The following is a 23,409-nucleotide window of genomic DNA, read 5'->3' on the forward strand; positions in this document are numbered from 1 at the left end:
TACTGGATGACCATATAGAGCAGTGGTTCTCAACCATTTTTTTTTTTTGGCCTCTGAACCCCTTTGATTCCTATTTTACTTTCCTGGATCCTTGTAGCCATTTTGGGGTTCAGAAAAAATCCTATTATATCTTTATACTTAAATATTATTAGGAATTGTATAAAAGAAATTTTAATGTTTTGTGCATTGTTGGAGTGTGAACCAATGAGAAAATCTCATATGCACTTCCAAGGGTCATATGGATCCCAGTTGACAACCACTGAGGTAGAGGCTTCTTCAACTTGTGGATTACATGATACTGGTAGCAAGGTAGACACTGGTATCAAGGTAGATACTAATAGCAAGGTAGATATTGGTAGTGAAGTAGATACTGGTCTGACATCTATCATCTTATATCTATATCATTGAAAATAAATGTTCATTTCTAAAGGTATGTTTTTATTAATTACTACTTATCTTTTAATTATATTTTTTCTCTAGTTGGTGCTGTAGAAAAGGCTCCTGGATTTTTGGAAAAATTTACAACTTATGTTGTTAACAACATCCAGGTGAGTTGCTGTTATTGTCTCTTCTCCCTTTTTTTTTTTTTTTTCAACTATTTTTGGTCTACCTCTTTTTCTTTCTCCTTTCCTTCTTCCTCTTTCTATTTCTTTCCCTTACTCTGTCCTTTTCCGTGTCTACTGCTACCCTCCTCCTTTTATTACTTTTTTTTTTACCTGTTTCGGTGATGGGTCCTTGATGTGGTTCAGGTTCCTCTAGGAGCTTTGGAAACTCAAACATAGGTTGGTCAGTTCAACCAGATCTCACGTGTGTTATTTTTATGCCTACATATGTCTCTGGCTGTTAATACTAACTGTCCATTTTGTTTCTGTTTTTTTTCAGTTATCCATATCCAGTGTTCATTTTCGCTATGAAGACACGGTCACCAATGTGGATCGTCCATTTGCTTGTGGTTTTATGCTTAAGAATCTCTCTGCTCAAAGCACCGATTCTCGTTGGCACCCAACAATTCTTGACAGCTCTGATACATTATTACACAAAGTAAGTTGATTAATTTTCAAATTAAGAATAATCATTGCAGTTTTTAATAAGAATTTATAAATCACCTTACTTGTGAGTGAGTATAACTTAGTGGCAAGTACCATGCTTTTGCAAATTCTTTTCGGTGCCTGAACAGATATAAACACACTCTCATTCTTCCCACTTCTTCACCCAGAGAAACATCAAAGACATGAAGGGCAGATGGTTTCTAGTCATCTCAACTTGTGTTATTCCACTGATTTTGTAGCCAGTTTCCTTGAAAAGTTGGTTCATTACTGTGCAACACTTTATCCACTAAAAAGCAAATTCATTCGCAGGAACTTCTTCCTGTGAATGAATTTGGACTCTTGGAACATTTACATAGACTTACTGAGTTTAAGAAATGAACTTGGTCTTACTATTAGGTTGCAAAGCAAATTTCTACATTAGAGGGTTATACTTCTGAAAATCTAATCATTTGATGCTAATATTCTTCTTTTCTTTATTCTTGTCTATTTGTTTTATTTTTTTTCTTACAGCTTGCCCAATTACAAGACCTTTCAGTGTATTGGAATCCCTACTTGCCTGAAAATCATCTTGTTCGATCACGACTAAACACAGACGAGTGGAGAGTGAGTCCTTGCTTATTTCCCACCATCACCATTGCTATTTGCCAGAGTTGCTGCTGTTGATTTTATTATTGTTGCTTAACTTTGGTCAGTCTTGATGAAGGAAACCTATGATCAAAAATAATCTAGTCACGACCCAACTCCATCTTTTTTTTTTTAGAGTGTATCTAGGAATATATAATGTAATCTGTTTGTTGTCCACCTCTTTCAGATGATGGACTTGGTTATTTGAGAGAGAGAGTTGGCTGGTATTTCTTGTATGTCAAGTCAGTCAAAATCAAGTATGTCTCTGATCAAAGACAATCCAACTGTGATGACCTTCATTTTTTTTTTCCAGACCTATTATTTCTAGAACTACATTATCTAACATCGGGGATTTCTTCTTGTTTCACATGTTAATCACCAGATGTACCACGGGTGGTTCATCACAAGCTTCACACACTTTCCAGAATCACCACCAATGGTACATTTTAATAATTTGAGAAAATATTTTATTCTGTATTTTTGACATAGTTTTGAGGATATTTAAATAACACAAGTGATAAATATTAAAGTTTAATTATGAAATATTGTAAAAATGTCCAAAAGAAAATTGCATTTCCTTGTAATTGTATAAGGACTGTGTGAAAAATGTGATATCACTGCTAGGTTCCAATAACAGGCCATCACAGTTAACATGTTAAGATAAGGAACTGTTTGAGGGATATTTTGTTACTATATCTATTATGTTACAACTAGGTTGAAAGGTGCTCTCTTCTTTTGGCTAGTTCTGCCAGGTTAGAAAGCTACAGTTCTCAATGCCTTCCTCCACCTACTGTTCTTCTCATTCACAAAACTCCTTCATGTTGGTATCATACTAAGAGCAAGACAAACCCGGGGCAAAAATCAATTTGGTGAAGGAAAGTATTGAAAAAACCCAGAAAGATCTGTCAATTTAAAATAGATTCAAAGAAATACTTTATGACATGTATGTGGAGAAGGGGAAGATGGTGACCTTGTAACATGGGGGATAAGCAGGAGTGTCTACAAGGCAGCCTGCTGTTTTGTGGAGATGGCTTTGGTCTAGAATTTCAAAAAGTCTGCAAATAAGTCATAAGAGGAATACCTTTGAGCATGTTTTTTGCTTGATCAGCTGATATGACAACTAAACAACCATAACTACCAGTATCATCTCCATCACCACCACCATTATTATTATTATTATTATTATTATTATTATTATTATTATTACTACAGTGTTTGATACCATTTAAAAAAAAATTTCTTTATTCCAGAATCTTCTCAAGTCATCCATTGATACACACAAAATATTTGAGGAAGATGCAGAGTTTAGTAAGTTTTATATTTTCCCTTAAATTCATGTTTCCAATTTATTCTGCAGTTATTTTGGCAAGTATAAGGTCTATCTATGTATTTATGTATGTGTCTTTGTTTTTGCACCCCTCCTTTGACAACTGGTGTCGATTTGTTTACATCCCTGTAACTTGGCAGTTCAGCAAAACAAAATAAGTACTAGGCTTAAAAATGTAATTATTGGGGTCAATTTATTTGAGTGGACCTTCCAAGGCAGTGCTGCTCCAGCATGGCCACAGTCCAATGACTGAAATAAGTAAAAGAAAAATCTCATGATCAACAATAAAAAACCATTCCAACCCTAATGATCCAATCCTGATATCAGAAATTCCTCTCTTCATTGTATCCCCCCACCATTTCTTTTTTTTTTTCATCTATAACAACAGGTTGTGTTATTTGAGGATGATTTATTAGCTACTACTTCTAGTTAAGTCGAGTGCCCATGGAGAAGTTCCTTCGTTTCACTTAATTGATCTGATACTGGTTATGAAGGCAACGCAAAAGGCAGAATTGTTACCCGAACTGGACAAAATGCTTGAGTAGCATTTCTTTTGACTATAGAATCTGAGTTCAAATTCTGTCATGGTTAACTGGCTTGTGTCCTTTCAGGGTCAATAAAATAAGTACCAGTTATGCACTGGGGTTGATTAATTGAGTAGCCCCTTCCCCCTCCCCCAAATTTGAAACCAAAGTAATGCTGTTGATGATTTCTGATTGAATGTGTCTGTTGTTATGTTTCCAGTTATGAAACCCATCTCTGCTCATGCCAAAGTGATTCTGAATAAAAATGGAGGGTTCAAAATTCCTAAGATATTTTCAGACCTATCTTTGGAAGACATTGAAGTTAGATTTTCACGGCAACAGGTAAGATTGTTTGTTTCACCTTTTAGTGTTTTATTCTTTTTTTTTTTTTACTCCTCATTCTATTAGTAATGTTGCTACTATTGATGTTATTGTTGTTAGTTAGCTCCAGGGCAGCCCTGATAAAGTTGATTTAGGGTGAAAGTAATTCTGTTTTCATCGTCTTCATCTTTTAACATTCATGTTCAATGTTGGCATCGGTTGGATGGTTTGATGGGATCCAGAAGATTCAAGGACTCTGCTTGTGCCCTACTTTCTACTTTGGCAGGGTTTGTATGATTGGATCCCCTTACAAACACCAACCACTTTACAGTGTGTACTGAGTACTTTTTTTCAGTGGCACAAGCACCAGTGAGGTTGCCATGCAGCTTATAAGACTACAATCCTTTTCAATGAAAACGCAACAACCCATACACATAAAATATGGAAGAAAAATAATCTAAATAAAGACCTCGATACAACAATGAACCCTAACAAACTTGCTAACATACGAAGATACATTCTCAAAGCAAAAAGAATATCAGAAATAGAAACAGAACAATTGAAAGGAAAAATACATCTGGAAAATCTAGATAATAGCCACACAACAATTCTAAATAATAATATAAACACTGAGATAGTAAAACACGAGGACAAACGTAACAAAAACACCAGGACTTACAAATATATATAACATACAGAAAATTGCACTACTGGGCACTGCACACATCCTACGCAAAACACTTTCAATACAGTAACCATAAGAGCACCACAGCAAACCACAGCACAGACCCAAGGCACACAGAGCTGTGCTCGGTAGTGAAGTGAAAGCACGTTATAAAAATAAAACTACTGAACCATAATAATAATAAGGATTACTTTTTGTCTTCTCCCTACAGTTACTGAATATGATAAATTTAGTTGATTCCTTCCAAATGATGACTGTCAACAGAAAGTACCGCAAATACCATCCGAATGTTCCATTGAAGGTGAGCCCACAAGCATGGTGGATCTATGCTTACAATGCAATCCTTGAAGAAAGAATTCGACCTTTCTCCTGGGAGAGAATTTTGAAACACAGGTGAGATTTTTCCTATTTTTATACCTATATACCCTCCGCCTATATTATGTAATTCATGTTGTTGTTTAGGCTGTGACTCTTCTATTGTTTTGTGTTCAGTGTACCAGATCTATCTGAGAGACAGCAAGTTTTTTAACAACATAGTGTGCTGACTGGCCAGGGCAACATGCTTGTGACTGCAGTGTTGTGAGTGAGTGAGATTGACCTTCAGTCTAATAACGTTCTCACCATGCAATGTCAGTTAGTCATTAATCAATACATGTTAGAGTAAACACACGTCTATATGACAAGTTGAACAGCAAAAGTTTTGCAAGAGTGACATATTCTCTTTACATTGGGAAAGAACTTTTACTGAGACTCTGCTGACAATTGTTTTTGAGTTGTACGCAAGATTACAAGTGTCACCAACATTTCAAATTGAGAACACCATCCATGAAAGACTATGCTAAAAGGATTATCTTTTATCAGTTATCTTTTGCTTGCTTCAGTCTTTAAGCTGCGGTCATCTGGGGCACTGTCTTGAAGAATTCTAATCAAATGAATCAATCCCAGAACTTATTTTTTTGCGAAATCTGGTACTTATTCTATCTGATCTGTTTTGCCAAACCACTAAGTTATGGGGTGTGCTGGGTGCTTTTAATGTAGCACTGGCATATGAGTGCATTTTATGTGGCATTTTTATGTGCATTTTTATGTGCATTTTATGTGCATTTTTATGTGCATTTTTATGTGCATTTTATGTGGCACCAGCACAGGCTTCTTGCAGGCCAATCCTCTTTATCAGAGAGAGTGACATTAACACTTCTGTTGTGGACTATGGGTCTTCTTGAGTCCAGCAAATCATTAGCTGTCTAATGGTAGTGTGATATGAGAGAGATTTGGCTGCCATTTCTTGCAGTCCAAGTGGCCACATAGAATCTTCCTCACTGGATCATGCTAGCAGTGTTGTGGTTCTATCACTATTTGTAGTGTTATTGGTATTGTTGTTGTTCCTGCTCTAATTAAACAGATCCATGATCAAAAGTTTCTAACCAAGACTCTTCCATCTTTTTGATTTGAAGGTTTTGGACAGCCTTATCCAAAGTATTCTTTTTCATTTAAGATGGTAGGGTGTGATTTGAGGGAAACTTGGCTGCCATTTCTTGCTGTTTGTGCGATTGCTTGCATGTTCCCTCAGTGGAGCAAAGTATATCCATCTTGATTCTTTGTAACTCATTAGAAGTAGCTGGCAACCAAGCACTCAGTGTGTGTGTGTGTGTGAGAGAGAGAGAGAGAGAGAGAAAGAGTGTATGTGAGAGAGAGTGTTGTGAGTGTGTGAGAGAGAAAGAGAGAATGTGTGTGTGTGAGAGAGAGAGAGAGAGAGATTGTGTGTGAGTGCATATGAGTCGTGTGTGTATGTAAGTGTATCTGTGTGAGTGTGTGTGTGTATGGGTGTGCCAATCAATAATCAATACAGCTAATATTGAACAGTGAGCTGCAGAACCTGCTATGTACACTTTGTTACAAACATTCTTGCATATTTATATAATGTTGCCACTTTCTCTTGTTGTTACTAAGGTAACAGATATTGCTAGTCAGATCCAGTTGATGAGAACAAATATTGAAAAGAAGGATTAAAGGTTTTATTATTATTAGGTTGGTAAGTCATGGTTAGCAGAGAGAATCAATAGAATCAATCGGAAAACATACTTTGTAGTATTTGTTCTGGTTCTTTGTGTTCTGAGTTCAAATCACAACGTGGTCAACTTTGCCTTTTATCTCTCTAGAGTCAATAAAATAAGGTATCAGTCAAAGAATTGGAATTGTCAGAATCAATCAATCCACTCCTCTGCTGCTATTGGTTTCTATATTATAATAACAATAATAATAATAATAATAATAATAATAATCTATTTTCAGGACAAATTACAAAAAATACAAGGACTTATACAAGAAACATATTGAATTTCCAATTGATGAATCTTTCAAGGATAAATTATTGGAAGTAGAAGAAAGTTTGGACATTTTCAACATATTCCTTGCAAGAGAACATGCTAAGCTTGAGGTAACAACGGATAAAACAGTTTTTGTTTTCTCATGGCCATTTATTTCAGCCTTGGATTTCATGTATGGAGTGTGTGCGTGTGTGTAAATGAATGCGTTTGTGTGTTTGTTTTATTCAAATGTATGTATGAACCTGTGTGTGTATGTATGTATGTATGTATGTATGTATGTATGTATCTGTGTATGTATAGATAAGTATGTGTGTATAGATAAGTATGTATTTCATGTTCAGTACATAAAGCTAGGAATGTGTGTGTGTGTAAATGAAGGCATGCATATGTGTGTTTATTCAAATATAAAAAAAGAACATTAAATTATGATGATGATTATATATATATATATATATATATATATATATATATATATATATATATATATATAATATCCTCTTTGATATTGTCTTGTTTTTTTATTTAATATATTTTTTATTTGTACCCAGCTGAAGAAAACAGAAAATGAAAAAGTTACAAAACCAGAAAAGAAAAAAGGCTGGCTTAGTTGGATATTTGGTTCCGAGGAGGATTCTGATTATGAAAATGATAAAACCGGTATTTTGATATTAATTTCTTTCCACCTAGATTTTAATTTAATTTCTCTTTAATATAATGGTCCCCCTTAACACTTAAGAATTGCTACTTTATTTAAATCTCATACAATAAATAGTCTTGATTGAAAAAAATAACATAGAAAACTGTAATATGCAATTACTTTTCTCTGTTTTTGTTTTTCTCTATTCTCTATTATGTCTCAATTTCTCTCTTTCTCTCTCTCTTTTTTCTAGACTGGTTTTCTAAACTTTCTATTGATGAGAAGGAACAGCTCTACAGAGGTATCGGATATGACGAGAATGCCAACATATATGATATACCCCGTGAGGTAAAATGAGATATCATATGTCAAGCAAAATTTTGGGAGTAGATATGGTCTGAAAAAGTGCATAGTTTGTTTTTTTAACATTTCGTCTTGCATTCATTATCATTATGTGTGTGTAACATTTTAATCTCCAGACACAAACCACATATTAACACAATGGGACAGCCAGAACAGATTTTACAAAGTAATTGTTCCATTGCTCTAATGATTCTGCCAACAAAAATTCCTTATCCACCTTATTCTCCCAACCTTGCTCCTTCAGACTACCATTTGTTTCGTAGTTTACAGAATCATTTGTGGGACATAACTTTCGCAAGCCAGGAGGAGGTCGAAACTGACATTTCAGAGTTCTTCGCTTTGAAACCAAAAGAGTTTTACATTGGTGGGATTAAAAAGCTTGTAAATAGATGGAAGGAAGTCATAGATAATCAGGGAAAGTACATTGATGATTAAATTTCAATTAAATATAACATTTGATCACTTGTTTTCTTTATTCAAAATTTGGACAGAACTTATGGGATGACCTGATATGTATCTTGCATCACAATGAAGTTAAGTTTAATTTGTATTCTTCTATGCCATTTGCTTTTGTTCCCAGTATATTGCCTACAAAGTCCAGATCAACTTGAAGAGCTGCTGCTGTTCATTGGTGAAATACAGTAAGAGGGTTCTTCAGATGTCAATGACGCAGTTTCGTTCCTCCTTAGACTACAGACCAGGCAGTGAATCTTGCAGGTAAGGAAAAAAATATCTGTTCAACTGAAGAACCTCTCAAAGTGTTAAAATCTGGCCATTTTTCCCTGATTCACATACAAGCATGCTCGTGCACGTGCACACACACACACACACACAACATTGACAGCTGAGTGTGTGTGTGTGTGTGTGTGTGTGTGTGTGTGCATGCCTGTATCTTTTATCTCTAATCCATTACTTGTTTCAGTCAATAGACTGTGGCCATGCTGGGGCATCGCCTTCAAGAAATTTTAGTTGAATGAATCAACCCCCGTACTTATTTCATTAAAGAAAAAAAAAAAGCCTGGTACTTATTCTATTAGTATTTTTTGCCAAATGCCTAAGTTACAGGGATGTAAACACAACAACACCACTTGTCAGGTAGTGGTGGAACGCACACAAACATATACGACAGGCTTCTTTCAGTTTCCATGAACTATATTCACTCACAAGACTTTGGTCAGCCTGAAGCTGTAATTGAAGACACTTGCCCAAGATACCACACAGTGGTACTGAACCCAGAACCATTGGCTCAACATCTGTTTGTTGCTTGTGAATAATGATTTTCTGTTGAAATATTATTCTAGAGACATTGTTATCACATTGAAAACTGCTCTCAGAACTGAACACGTTACTAAAAGGGCGGAAGGCCAGAGAGAGAAGGATGGAATAATTAAATTTTTGTTACTTTTATTTCTGTATTATTATTATTATTATTATTATTATTATTACTTGCATTGTTGGTGAAAAGCAATTTTTAATTCATTTCTTTGTTTTATATTATCAGAGTTTCCTGTAACACAGAGAGCTTCTCGATAGAAGGTGTTTCTATGGAGCATGAACTGATTCCTATTCTGACTTCAGATGTTGGAGTCTATGGTAAGTACCTTGTAAATGGAGGAAAGGTTTGGCTGATGGTGATGATGGTGGAGGTATTGGTGGTGTTTCCAAACAAGGTAATACTTTCCCATGTTTATACAGAAGATTGGAGATCAAAAACATTGCTTGAATGATAGTGACACAACTATCAATTGATGTCAAGGCAAGGTGACATAAACACACACACACATACACACACGCACACATACACGCACGCACGTGATTTCAGTTTCCATCTACCATAACCACTCACAAGGCTTTGGTGAGCCCCAGTGTTATAGTATTGCTCAAGGTGCCATTCAGTGGGACTGAACCCAAAGTCATATGATTGGGAAGCAGCTTTATACTACCTTGCCTGGAAACACTACCACCATCATCAATGAACAACCAATTAATCTAACAATCAATTAGTTATCTAGTTAAATAGTTAACTAATTGACTAAAAGTAATGAAAGAAGTGAAATAGAATCAGTGCCTGTGTGTATTATTGGCATAATGACCCTCCCAATATGCAACAAAACTTACTGTTATAACATTTAAACCAGTCATATCCAGCCTAAATGTTCCATCTGTTTTATGTCCAGACCAGCCAGATCTGGCCTCTCACACCTACCCTACAATGTCACTCTAAAAATATATCATTGCATCCTCAAAATCTTGAAGCTACATATCACACATTATTAATTCCCAACAATGTGAATAAATAAGCCTTACCTGTGAGAGAGTAATCTGAATGCTAACGACTTACAGAAAAACCTATTTTGTTTATTCTTTTATTTATTTATTTTTTTTTTCAGCCCCTTCAGTGAATCAAATATTTACTTTAGAATTTGAGACCAAACCTTTGTATGTGGAGGCTGATTATTCCCTAAAACTCAATGTTCAGCCAGTGGAAATGGTGTATGATGAGGTTAGACAAACTTTTTTATTATTTTCTTTTTGTTGTTGCTATCATTTTGCTTCCTATTTTTTCTTATCTTTTTCTTTTTTTTTTTTTGTCAAATAAACACATGCACACTGTATTCGTTCTTCACTCGTTTATTACTGTTCTTATTTTATCTTATGTTCATTGTCTGGAAATCTTTTGTCACACATCTGTGACCTCTTCAGCAACCCTTTCTGTCCACATGTGTCTTCCAGATAGGGGTAGCAAATAGGCCAACACTGGCAGGAGCTCAAAGAGAAGAAAAGCTCATCAGTGCCCTGCCAACATGCTCAGTAGAACATGGAGGCTCGGTTAATAATATAGAGATTAAGGTACTATTAATGCATAGACCTGATTACAGAGGTCATGCACATAGTAATAGACAGATTGAGCTTCAATAGAAAACACGAATAGAACACTAACACTCACCACCACCACACCATGCAACACAACGAATAAAGACAGAAAGGGGGAAAAAATACAGATATAAACGGTGTAATGCACACACAAAACAAACATGCACATACGTATGATGAATATAAGAAATAGGAAATGGCGATGCATAGGTAAACAACAACAAAATCTTTATAAAGGGCACGGATACAAACAACATAGTATGCAAACCTGTACACACACACACACACACACACACACACAATAACTTCACTAATGGCTGCAACAACAACAACCACAATGGTAGCTACTTGAACGAACACACAGACACAGAGGTCTACGAGAACAATATCAAAAGTCAAGAGCAGCAACACATACGCAGATAAGGAAATACATGATAGAAGGGACAGAATGGATTGAGTGGAGCAGGAAGGCACATGTGGACGGAAAGGGTCACTGAAGAGGTTACATGTGTTATGAAAGATTTCTGGACATTGGACATAAAAGATAAAATAAGAACAGTAATAAATGAGTGAAGAAGGAATATAGGGGGCATGTGGTTATTTGACAAAAAAATGGAAGAAGAAAAAAATGACCATCCTGAAATATAGTAAATAAATCATTTTTCTTTTATTTTTGTGTGTGTAGCAACTGGGAAAGACTTTCACGTTGTGTGTGTGTGTGTGTGTGTGTGTGTGCTACTAAGTCAAGGTCAGCACAGGTTGTGAGGAACTATATATAGCCACCTAAAATAATTAGTGAAAGCTTGGTACATATCACTAGGTCACCCTCTTTTGTGAGTGACAGCTACGGTTTTATATGTGTGTGTGTGTGTGCGCATGTGTGTGTGTGTGTGGAGAGAGGGAACAGATATGGCCTTGTGCCCTGGCTTACTGTATCACAGTTAAGCTTATTATTATTATTATTATTATTTAAAGCTGGCAGAATCATTAGCATGCCAGGTGAATTAATTGCTTAGCAGTATTTCACCTGTTGCTATGTTCTGGGTTCAAATTTTGCCGAGATTGACTTTGCTTTTCATGCTTTCAGAGTTAATAAAATAAGGACCAGCTGAACACTGGGGTCGATGTAATTGACTTACCCCATCCCCTGAAACTGCTGCCCTTGTGCCAAAATCTGAAACCATTATTATTATTATTATTATTATTATTATTATTATTATTATTATTATTATTATTATTGTGCCACTGTTATCAAGTGAACAATATTTTGACATCTGGAGGAGTTACCTCAGTCCTATTGTTATTATTATTATTATTATTATTATTTACTTTTAATTTGCATGTTTGTTACAATTACTTGCTGAGACACACCCAGCATCCTTGGGTGAGTGAAGGATAAGAAGTGTTACAGTATAACTGAAAGCTTGGGGAGGGGAAGTGACAGGGGCAGCAGCGAAATATCTTCATGTGATGCAACACATACATTTAAATTGATTATTATTATTATTATTATTATTATTATTATTATTACTATTATTATTATACCATCATCATCATCATGCATCTTCAGAAAATAAAAATAAAAGAATTCTCTGATTTCTAAAATCCAAATATTTTTATGTCACATTTTCAGCATTCTCTATCAGAATTGACCGCATTTTTCCAATTTCCTAATCTAAAAGCCGAAATGAAGAATTCAGCAGTTGAAAGTCTCCAACAAGTTATATCTTACAGTCGCCTGAGTTTACAATATGCCATTCAACAACACAAGGTTAGTTTATTGAAGAATGGGGCTTTTAGTTCAGATTAAACTGATTCCAGTTACTGCCAAAAGGTTTACTGAATTTAATATACCTCTGATGAAACGCACCATGCATTTGAATTAATCTTCAAAATAAGAAAGAATTTAGAAAGATTTCATAAAATAACTATGTGTATCATTCTAAAGCTAATGTCTCCTTTTCTCTTTTCTTTTGTTCTTCTTTCTTACTTTTCTTCTCTTTTCTTTCTCCCTTCCTCTCTCTCTCTCTCTCTCTCTCTCTCTCTCTCTCTCTCTCTCTCTCTCTCTCTCTTCTGCTTTGCCATTCCTTGATGACATACAAATGAATATCAAAGAACTTGAGCTGACTGTAGTGGTTAAAAGTGTGTATGATGGTGTCCCAGTGTAGTCACAATCCCATGACTAAAAAACTAGTAAAAGATTGAAAATAAAAACAGGAAATAAATGTTTTTTTATTTGTATTTCATTCTACAATTTCTGTCTATAACAGTTTCATTCACATTTGAATACAGCGCTTGTTTTATGAGTTTCTTTTCCTTTACTTTTGTGTGTAGGGGCTCCTTTTTGAATGGTTTATTTTCTTCTATCATTTACATGTTGTATATGTGTTCTTCCATATTTTGTAGACAATACATGTGTCTGTGAACATGAGATCACCTTACATGGTCATACCAGAATATGGATCATTGCAGAAGTAAGATTTTTTTTCTAATATTTAAAGCATCTGTTTTTTGTCTTAAGAAATACAATATTTCGAATGCATTTTTTAAATCTTAAGATGGGAGACCATCACATACACAAACACATGCCTGCGCGTACACACACACACACATTCACATGCACCTGAAAATGAGTGCATCAGCTGCAGAGTAATAAGTCACAGATTATTAGCTGGGAATATGGCAGGTGACTCTAAAAGATGCACATGGTGAATGTAGAGTGGTAATCCAAATAGATGAAATGGTGGTATAAAATGATTTTAAGAAGAATCTTCGGCCGGTATAAAGTCTGACAGCTGCTTCAAGAAAATATCAGTTGGTATAGGCGAGTTAATTCCAACCATAACAATCATCTACATTTCTCTCATCAGAATTAATCTAAAAGGATTTATAAAAGAGTTATTGAAATCTTAAAGTTTTAAGCAACTTGAGAAATTTTGGAATTTTTAAAAATTTGAAGACAGAGAAAGCCCCTAGCCCATCACTGCTGAGATGTTCAAAATATCTGGCAGTGTGTGTGTGTGTGTGTGCGCGCGCACGCACGTGCTTGTTTATACACATATACATATATATATATATGTGTGTGCATGTATTTCTATATAATACTCATGTGATATTTTCTTGCTCTTGTTTGAAACAGAGGAGGCTATGTATTGATTGTTGACTTTGGTACATTGACTCTGGAGAGTGAATTACAGCCCAAAAATGTTTCCCTCGAGGTAAGATATAAAGGAATATAAATAAAAACATATTTAAGAAGTATGGAGTTACTTAAAAATTTACACTTTGTTGATTTGGCTACTTTATTTGTCTTTACGAAAACGATAGTTTGTGGTGTAAAAATATGGACATGGATTCCTTGTTATTCTTCTGTATGCTTTAGACCAGTGTTTCCTGACCCTTTTTTACCTATGGATCCCTTTGATTCTTATTTTACTTGGATGTACCCTTGTAGTTGTTCCTATGTTTTAAAAAGATCATATATTTTTGTAATCAGATATTAGAAATTGTATAAAAAAATTGCTAAAATATTCTGTGTATCGTGGAAGTGTAACTAATCTGTTGCAGATAAATTCTGACAGCAAAATCTTATATAGACCCCTAAGGGCCACATGGACCTTGTTTGGGAACCACTGTTGTAGAGGTTTATTTACTATGTAAATAGATCAGTTCCTTTATAGACCACTGCCTAAAATTCCAGCATCTGTAACATTAAGTTAACGGAAGGCAAATTTCACTCCTGAAAAAGAAGATTGTGTCACATGTAACCTCTTCCAAAGACTTGGTTCCTATTCTTCAGTTAAATATATCTTGTAATGGTGAATTAATTAAGGTGTGTCTGTTGATGGTTTTGCTTTGTCTTTCCACTTTTGAGACAGCAGTGATCAAGGTGACCTTTGATCAAAAGCATTCCATCTGTGACCATCCTGTCTTATTTTTGTTCAGACAAAGAGTATCTAAGACCACATCATCTAATATTATTTTTCTGTTTTTTTTTTTAAGATGGTAAGATATGATTTGAGGAAAACTAAACTGCTATTACTAGCAAGTTGAGTGACTGCTTAGATGTTCTGTCATTGACTTGTCTATGATAGTTTTAATTACTGATCAATAATATTTCATTTCTTTTCTACATTGCTAATTCAATTAGAAAAGGCTTGAACAAAATGTCCAGACCTCTTTGGGAAAAGGTCTTATATCTGTATAAAAGACATCAATACTGTTAATTAGAATATTATTTCATAATTATTGATTAGTTTGTCAATATTTTCTCATACTTTATTTATCCAATAAAAAAAAATCTTCTTTTTTGTCATGCACCATTATTGTAGTTTAATTACCCTATTCTGTTATTCTCTATTCATTGATTTTATTCTATTATTCTGTATTCAATGACTTGATTCTATTATTCCCTGTTCAGTTAATTTATTCTATTATTCTGACCAATTAACTTATTCTCTTAGTCGTTGTTTGCAATTGACTTATGCTGTTATTACATTCAATTAATCTGCTCTCTTCAAATTTTTTTTCCTAAAATTTCTTACTGTAACAGAATAACTTCGAGAAATGGTGTCAGGTGAGAGAAGCACCTTCCTCTGCTTACTTTATAAAGCACGCCCGTAACAAAATTTAGATTGCCCACAACTATTATTTATCTTTAATAATGCCAACATTTAATTGGCAGTACTGTTTTTGGCTAATTTTAGAGCCCTTATTTTTCCAGTTGTTATTTGAAAGAATGAATTTGTTTGGTTGGCTAGTTCAAATTTTCGTTGTTTCCTTATTGTCATCTTCCTTATATTATGTTGTCAAAACCTAAATGGATTTATGTTGTATATTTAGTATCATAATAAAAATAGACACAACAGTGTTCTTTTTATGCACATACACACACACACACACACACACACACACACACACACACACACACACACACATGTGTGTGTGTATGTATGTGAATATATACATACACACACATATATGTATATATAATATATATAAATGTATGTGTGTGTATATTTATGAAGATCACTGTGGTATCAAACTTGAGCTGTGAGACAAATTGTCAGATTCAATTTAATTGAAAGGAAATAAGAAGTGATTTTTGAAAGTCTCAGGAATGCAGTCATAAAAAAATTAAATATGGATAAAAAGAAAGACTGCATTTTTAACTTGAAATATTTAATAATCTGACAGGAGAAATGAAAATAGCTTTTTTAATTTTTTTTATTTATTTTTGTTTTTGAAGAAGAACAGGTAAATGTCTCTGGTTGTTTGATGTTTTAAGTCCCCCCGAGAAGGTAAGACCATGCATGTTGAAGGGGTGAAGAAAAGGGGTGGATTTGTAAATTGTGTTGCTGCAATATGTCAATAGGTAGCATCATCATCATCATCATCATCATTATTTAGCATCCATTTTCGATGCTGGTTTACCAACTCCAGTTTCACCGGAGCTGGTAAGCTGCAGAGCTACACCAGATTCCTGTCTGTTTTGGTATGGTTTCTACAGCTTGATGCCCTTCCTAACACCAACCACTCTACAGAGTGTACTAGGTGTCTTTTACACATCGCCAGCATTTGTGCCTGTTGTGTGTCACCAGCATAGGTGCCTTTTATGTGTCACCAGCATGAGTGCCTGTTACGTGTCACCAGCACTGGCCACGACCACAATCTCACTTAGCTTGACATATCTTCTCAAGCACACACCAGAAGTCTCAGTCACTTGCATACAGGCCACACACACATTTTGGCTGGCGTCTACTGATTTTAGAGTCCTTACAACTAGAATTGAAAGAAGTCCATTGGTTGCTTGACTTCCATACATTGCAAATTTTGATGCCACTTTCTCTTCACACATATGTGACATAACCAAATTCCACATAATTTACAACTCCACTTTCTTCACCCATCTACAGCACATGGTGATCTTACTGTCTCATAGAGACTTGAAATTCTAAAGAACTAAGGTGCATCTTCTAATTCTCATCCCTCTTTGGAAAGGGGCATTAAATGGTTTAAAATAAAATTGTGATTTTGTTTCGTTTTTATTTATATTTAATTTTTCATCAACTTCATTGTCATGGTTTCTAAATCACTGTTTTATGTATTTTCAATGTTCTGCCGTGTTTCAAGCAAATTTAAATACTCTTCTGCACACACACACACACACACACACTACTTCATTATACAGGCAAAAAAAAATTCTGTAAGTACTTGCGATGGAAGTGTCATAGAAAAATCCTGTTAATTATGTGTGTGTGTGCAGTAAGTAGGAAGTCATTATCATACTATTGGGTTTTATAAAAGAAAAATAATGATTGTCTTCTATTATGTAGTGAGTTGTAAAACTTGGAATCAGATTTATCTCTTAATTATCTCAAGCACACACACACACACACACACACATGCATCACGTGCATTTATAGATACAATCGTAATCTTTCTCTTAATTTCATTTTTAGAGACAAAACATTTCTTGGTAGTTACATCGAGATTCTATGTCAATGAGTTTGACCACTGATCATTGTTACACATCTTATTCCTGGATATGACCTTGGCACCAGGTCTCCAGTAGAGGATGGTTTTCTTTCCTTTTGACTTGGAGGCCCTGTAAAAAGGTTTTAGATGTCAACCTTCTTCTGACTAATCCATGACAAAAATATATTTAAAAAAAAAAAAGATATTTAGATTATTCGTATTTAAACGTTTTTATGTGATTTTCTTTTTTACTTTTTTGTTCATTTTAGCTTTAATAGTTGTGAGTTTGTTTCTGTTGCATATTTGAATAAGTAGTGCATGTTAGTCTCATATTACTGAATGCTTTTAATTAGCTTTTAATTAGTTCATCATTCAATTATGATAAATCATTTTTCTGTAATCCTATTAATTTGGACTAAAATCTTCTGAATATTAGTTGAGTCTTTTTTGAGGGACATTTTGGACTTTCTAGAAAATCAATTTGTGTCAATTTGATTTCTTTATTTTTTTCGTTTCTTTTTCCTTTTCTTTTTTTTAGTAGTAAAGTTGTTTTTACTGTGTAACCCCCATCTAGGTCCCTCTTGAATAAATTTATGATTAAAGGTATTTCAGCCATAACCACCCAATCTTTTTTTTCAGGCATAGAGACATAGCATATCCTTTAACTACATTATCTGATGTATTTTTTAAATTTAAAACTGTAAGCTGTGGTTTGAATATTTGGCTGCTATATCTAGTAGGGCTAGTAACTCTTTCATTGGCCCATCATTATAAGTTTATTTTCATTGATCAAAAGTTCGAAAATTCACAATTAAAATACATTATCTTGCTAATGTAGATCTACTATTAATTATATAATTTATTAACACTTTCAATTAATAATTTCAATATTTCATTAATATTTCTCTGAATGTGTATCTGTAGTTTTGTTAAAATTTGGTTCATTTGATTTTAGTCTGAGATAATCATAGTTAACTTAGTGAAGCATAAGAGATGACAGCGCTGTCTATTTGGAAAGTGAACCTTTGTAATCTTTCAGGCTTCTTGTATACACTGATGCATTCAGAGCAGTGTCCTACTCTTGGTTGTTATAGTCACAACGCTTCAGCTGTTGTATCTTTTAACCTTCTTCAGGTGGCTGTTGTTGTATTCTGTAACATTCTCAGATTTTCAAATCACAAGGATAGCAACATTCACTTTACCCAAACACTTTATTAAAATTCACAGAGCGCTCTTATTCTATTGTTCATACTAGGGATATTCTTTATATCTCATACCTATTTTACTTGAACCAGAGAATATAATATATTTTGATGGACGTCTTCATACATGTCTTAAAATTAAATCAGTGATTCTCAACCATTTTTTTTACATAAGGATCTCTTTGATTTCTATTTTACTCAAATGGACCCTCGTAGCAATTCAGTGTTTAAAAAATCTTATTGTGTTTTCACAATTGAAATATTATTAGAAACTGTATTAAAAAATGTTTGAATATTTTGTGCATTGTATATATATATATATATATATATATATATACATACATACACACACACACTCTCCCTCTCTCTCTTTATATATATACACACACACACACACACACACACACACACACACACATTGATATTTTGTGTATAGAAACAAAGGCAGATAAGGTATTGTATTATTTCAACATATTAAGTGTGTTTCAATATACTGCGAGTGTTTTTGTTGTGTTTCTGGGACACTGTATTCTTCATTCTATAACAAATCCGTCGTTCTTGTCACTGCTTAGCTGCTTAACATCAAAACACATTCCCCTTTGACCATCCCATCTTTTTTTTTAATTCACAGTGACACTCAGAACTCTGTTTTCTAATGTAGCCTTCCATTTTTTAAAGAGCTGATCTGCAATATAAAGCAGATTTGGCTGCTGTTTCTAGCTGATTGCACAACCATTTAAAAGCTCACACAATGGCTTTGAATCAGTTCCACTTTTTTTACTGAGAATAGCTTTCAGATTTTCCAGGGAAAGTTCACTGAATATTTTGGACCTGGGTTTGCACTTGCTAAGCAAATTTCATTCCTGAGTCAGTGGTAAAAAACAGTGTGTCCAAGGTGCCACACAGGCAGCACCATCTTGAAGCATAGGCACACTGGAAAATTGCCCCAGGGGTACCCAAGATCTAGGAGCCCAGTTTCAATCCGTATAAGTTGTGGTTTGTTGTCAATAAATGAATATTTTAGATCCTCAGTGCATTGCTTTACCTGGTGGGTCAAAAAAGCTGTTAAAACTACTCTGCACACAGACGGATTGAAACCAGAACTAAACAGTTATGAACCACACAGCTATGCCTGCCCCAAGCTAACTTTCTGTATCTCTTTCTGTCTGTGTGTTTTTGTAAAACATGATTGTTGTTTACCCATGGCAATTCTTAAAGGTGTTTTCATTATTTTCTTTATAAAACCTTTTTAAATTCTAATTGTCTCAGAGAAAGAAAAACCACAGCTTTGCTATATTTTGTTTATATTTATTTATTATTTAACAGAAAACTAATTCTATCTTTTGTATTTTTGCAGAAACAAAGTTTTATTTATTTGTATTTTTTATTTTTATTGAGATATGAATTAAATTTGTTAACGACAGATTCCAGTAATGATGATCTACCACTGATTTGATTTACTTAATTATTCGAGTTACTTTGACAACATTAAAATAATTGCTTTATCGATTTCAGTTTGTGATCCATCAAAATTATCTGCTGCCACTTGAATGCAATATTATTATCTATCAAAATATTTACTGCCACCTGAATGGAATATCATTGTTGTTGCTGTTGTTGTTAGCAGTGGTGATGGTGTTGTTGTCATAATTACTTTAAGAAAATGTATATATGCAGTGAAGAATATGCTTTTGATAATTAATAGCTCAATCAATTACACACACATACACACACACACACTCAGGCTCAGTGTTTATTATTATTATTATTATTAATTTTATGGTTGTTGTTGTTGATGTTGCTCGTGTTTTTTTTATGTAATACCAAACAGTATCGTTCTCACCCTTTTCTTGACTCTTGTGGTAAATAATGAGAACATCATCATCATCATCATCATCATCATTATTTCTAAGGCATCAAACTAGCAGAGCCGTTAGCATGCCGGACATGGGTTGGATGGCTTGACTGGGGTTAGCAAGTCCAGGTGTCACACCAAGTTCTATAGCCCCTTTTGTCTTGGTATCTGCAGCTGGATACCCTTTCTAAGTCCAACAACTTTACAGAGTGTACTGGGTATTTTTTATGTGGCACCCTCACCAGTGCTTCTTACATGACCCCCACCACTGGTGCTTTTTATGTGGAACTAACACCAATGCTTTTTACATGGCCCTGAGACTAGATCTTTTCACATGGGGCTACGACCAGTGCTTGTTACATCAACAACACCAGTGCTTTTTACAGAGAACCATGCTTTTAGGATATCAGTTCTGTTGTGGTCGGTGGCTCTTCTTGAATACAACAACGTGTCACATATCTTGGTCCTTTGGCATTCAAATTCAAAACGGCTGACAACTAGCATCACACTTGAAACTCAATCGGTCCTTTATCATAGCAATTTGCATTAGAAACAAATTTTCTTCAACTGATCGGTGGGGGGGGGGGGGGTGCTGAATTGGCAGAGTTGTTGGAGCATCAGACAGAATGTTTTGATATTTATTCAAATTCTGCTATGGTCATCTTTGCTTTCCATCCTTTTGGGGTCAACAAAAAAGTACCAATCCAAGGCAATGGATTGGCAGAATTGTAAGAATGTAGGACTGGATGGATACCTTGTGGTATTTGTTTTGGCTCTTTGCTTGTTATTGGTGGTAGACTTAACCTCCCCCCACCCACCAGGCACATTGTATATGTTTAGGTTTGAGGATATCTTCTTCCTTCCTTCTCTCCCACAAGTCTTGGAGGCCCTGTAATGAGATATGGGCACTGCATTCCCTCCTGACCAAAAGATAAAGGAAAAAAAAGACATATTTCCATCATCTTATTTAGTTGTCTTCAGCTCTTACGTTTTCCTATAATTGCTCTGTTATTGATTTTTTACTGTTATCAGTCCAATAATCAATCATTCTCATGCACCACAACATAAAATCAATATCCCAAATATGTGTGTGAATCTGAATTAATCTCAATAATGCATGTTTAATGCATAAGGGTGGCAACCTGACAGAATCATTAACACAAAGGGCAAAAGGTTTAACAGCATTTTGTCTGTCTTTACATTGTGGGTTCAAATTCCAACTTTGCCTTTCATTCTTTCAGGGTCATGCACTGGGGTTGATGTAATCAAGTAGCCCCCTCCCCTGAAATTGTTGGCTTTGTAAATAAATTTGAAACTAATAATGTATGTTTACTGTTATTTTAAGTGTTGTTGTTGTTACCATTATGCAAATAAGCAATTGTGATTCCTCTGTTTTACAATAGATTCCTGAGATGTCAAGTATTTCATTTTCAATTTCAGGATGCAACAATGTCTGAAATCGAATCCCGTCTATATGATCAGTTTACAATAAAGATAAATGAAGTTAAAATACTTCTGGCTGATTCAGGTGGGAAACTCTGCTTTCATTTCCTTTATTTTCCTTCACATGCATCCAAGTGTGTGTGTGTGTGTGTGTGTGTGTGTGTGTGTGTGTGTGTGTGTGTGTGTGTGTGTGTGTGTGTGTGTGTGTGTGTGTGTGTGTGTGTGTGTGTGTGTGTGTGTGTGTGTGTGTGTGTGTGTGTGTGTGTGTGTGAGTGTGTGTGTGTGTGTGTGTGTGTGTGAGTGTGTGTGTGTGTGTGTGAGTGTGTGTGTGTGTGTGTGCATTATTATTATACAGTGGCAAGCTGGCACCCCCACCCTACCACTGCTTGACAACAGGTGTTGGTGTGTTTACATCCCAGTTGTTTAGCGATTTGGCAGAAGAGACCAATAAAATAAGCAGCAGGCTTAAAACCAGAAATAAGTGCTGGGGGTTGATTCACTTGACTAAAATTCTCCAAGGTAGTGCTGCCCCAGCATGGCCACACTCTAATGACTGAAACAAGATATAAGAACTGCAGCTATTTCTCTCAACAGGTGATGACTGGCATACCTTTCAGACGGAACCAGACTCACTCTACCACATCTTGCCCAGTACCAAAATGTTGATGACTTTATTTAATAGTGTCAAACCAGATTACAAGCAACTACCTCAGTGAGTATCCTTTTCTTTTCTCTCTTCCTCCTTCTTCTTCTTCATATTTCTTTTGAATTCATAGTCATTTGTGCATTAATGTGTGTCTGCATTTATTATTTTCTATTTGTAATCCTCTAAATTAGCCGTAATTTCTTTAAATTGCACACATTTACACATATTCAGTTGCATAATCAGTCATATTCATATGCATCCACACACACACACATGTACTACACAAACACGAACTCTCTTTCTCACACACACATACACAGTGATGATGCTTCAAGCTGATAATGTTATATGTATTTTTCTCCCCCCTTCCTTTCTTTACCAGACACAAACTTGTTACCACACTTCCCTCCATCAAAGTGAACATATCTGATGAGCGTCTGCTAACACTTGTGGCATTTTTCAACCATTTCCCTATTCCTGGCAGTTCCAGTATGATTACAATTGTTGAAGATTCTGTTGATGGCAATACATTGAATTACCACCCAGAACTGGTATGTAATCTTAAACACCGTTCACTGACCTGTTTAACATTTAACATTCTGGTTAAAGTTCATTGTTTTCTTTATTTTTCATTGTCTTATAAATTGTTCATCATCTGTTTCTGTCTCATTATTTTATTTAATCCTCATGGGCTGTAACTGCTGAGGACATGCGTAAGCTCGCAAGGAATGAAGCCAGTATGCTCCGTTGGATGTGTAATGTCAATGTGAATACCTGTCAGAGTGTAAGTATCTTGAGAGAAAAGCTGAACATCAGAAGCATCAGTTGTGGTGTGCAAGAGAGACGATTGCGCTGGTATGGACATGTGGTGAGAATGGATGAGGATAGCTGCGTGAAAAAGTGCCACACCCTAACAGTTGAGGGAACCCGTGGAAGAGGTAGGCGCAGGAAGACCTGGGCTGAGGTGGTGAGGCAAGACCTTCGTACATTGGGCCTCACCGAGGCGATGACTACTGACCGAGACCTTTGGAAATGTGCTGTGCGTGAGAAGACCC

The 23,409-nt window shown here is 35.1% G+C and overlaps 1 protein-coding gene across 1 annotated transcript in view; it reads left to right on the plus strand.

Annotated features, from left to right (window-relative positions):
- The window catches only part of LOC106878713 (intermembrane lipid transfer protein VPS13A), a 124,672-nt gene that overhangs the window by 34,343 nt on the left and 66,920 nt on the right, over positions 1–23,409 (plus strand). The window contains 19 exon segments of the mRNA XM_089339585.1: positions 481–548; positions 883–1,041; positions 1,560–1,652; positions 2,924–2,981; positions 3,745–3,866; positions 4,742–4,923; positions 6,823–6,967; positions 7,406–7,514; positions 7,748–7,842; positions 8,438–8,574; positions 9,359–9,450; positions 10,248–10,360; positions 12,365–12,502; positions 13,138–13,205; positions 13,871–13,949; positions 15,284–15,307; positions 21,706–21,793; positions 22,303–22,420; positions 22,737–22,905. Of these exon segments, the coding sequence (XP_089195711.1) occupies positions 481–548; positions 883–1,041; positions 1,560–1,652; positions 2,924–2,981; positions 3,745–3,866; positions 4,742–4,923; positions 6,823–6,967; positions 7,406–7,514; positions 7,748–7,842; positions 8,438–8,574; positions 9,359–9,450; positions 10,248–10,360; positions 12,365–12,502; positions 13,138–13,205; positions 13,871–13,949; positions 15,284–15,307; positions 21,706–21,793; positions 22,303–22,420; positions 22,737–22,905 (2,057 nt within the window).

The sequence above is a fragment of the Octopus bimaculoides genome, chromosome 22, assembly GCF_046866305.1.
Source record: "Octopus bimaculoides isolate indiv1 chromosome 22, ASM4686630v1, whole genome shotgun sequence".
NCBI classification, from domain to species: domain Eukaryota; kingdom Metazoa; phylum Mollusca; class Cephalopoda; order Octopoda; family Octopodidae; genus Octopus; species Octopus bimaculoides.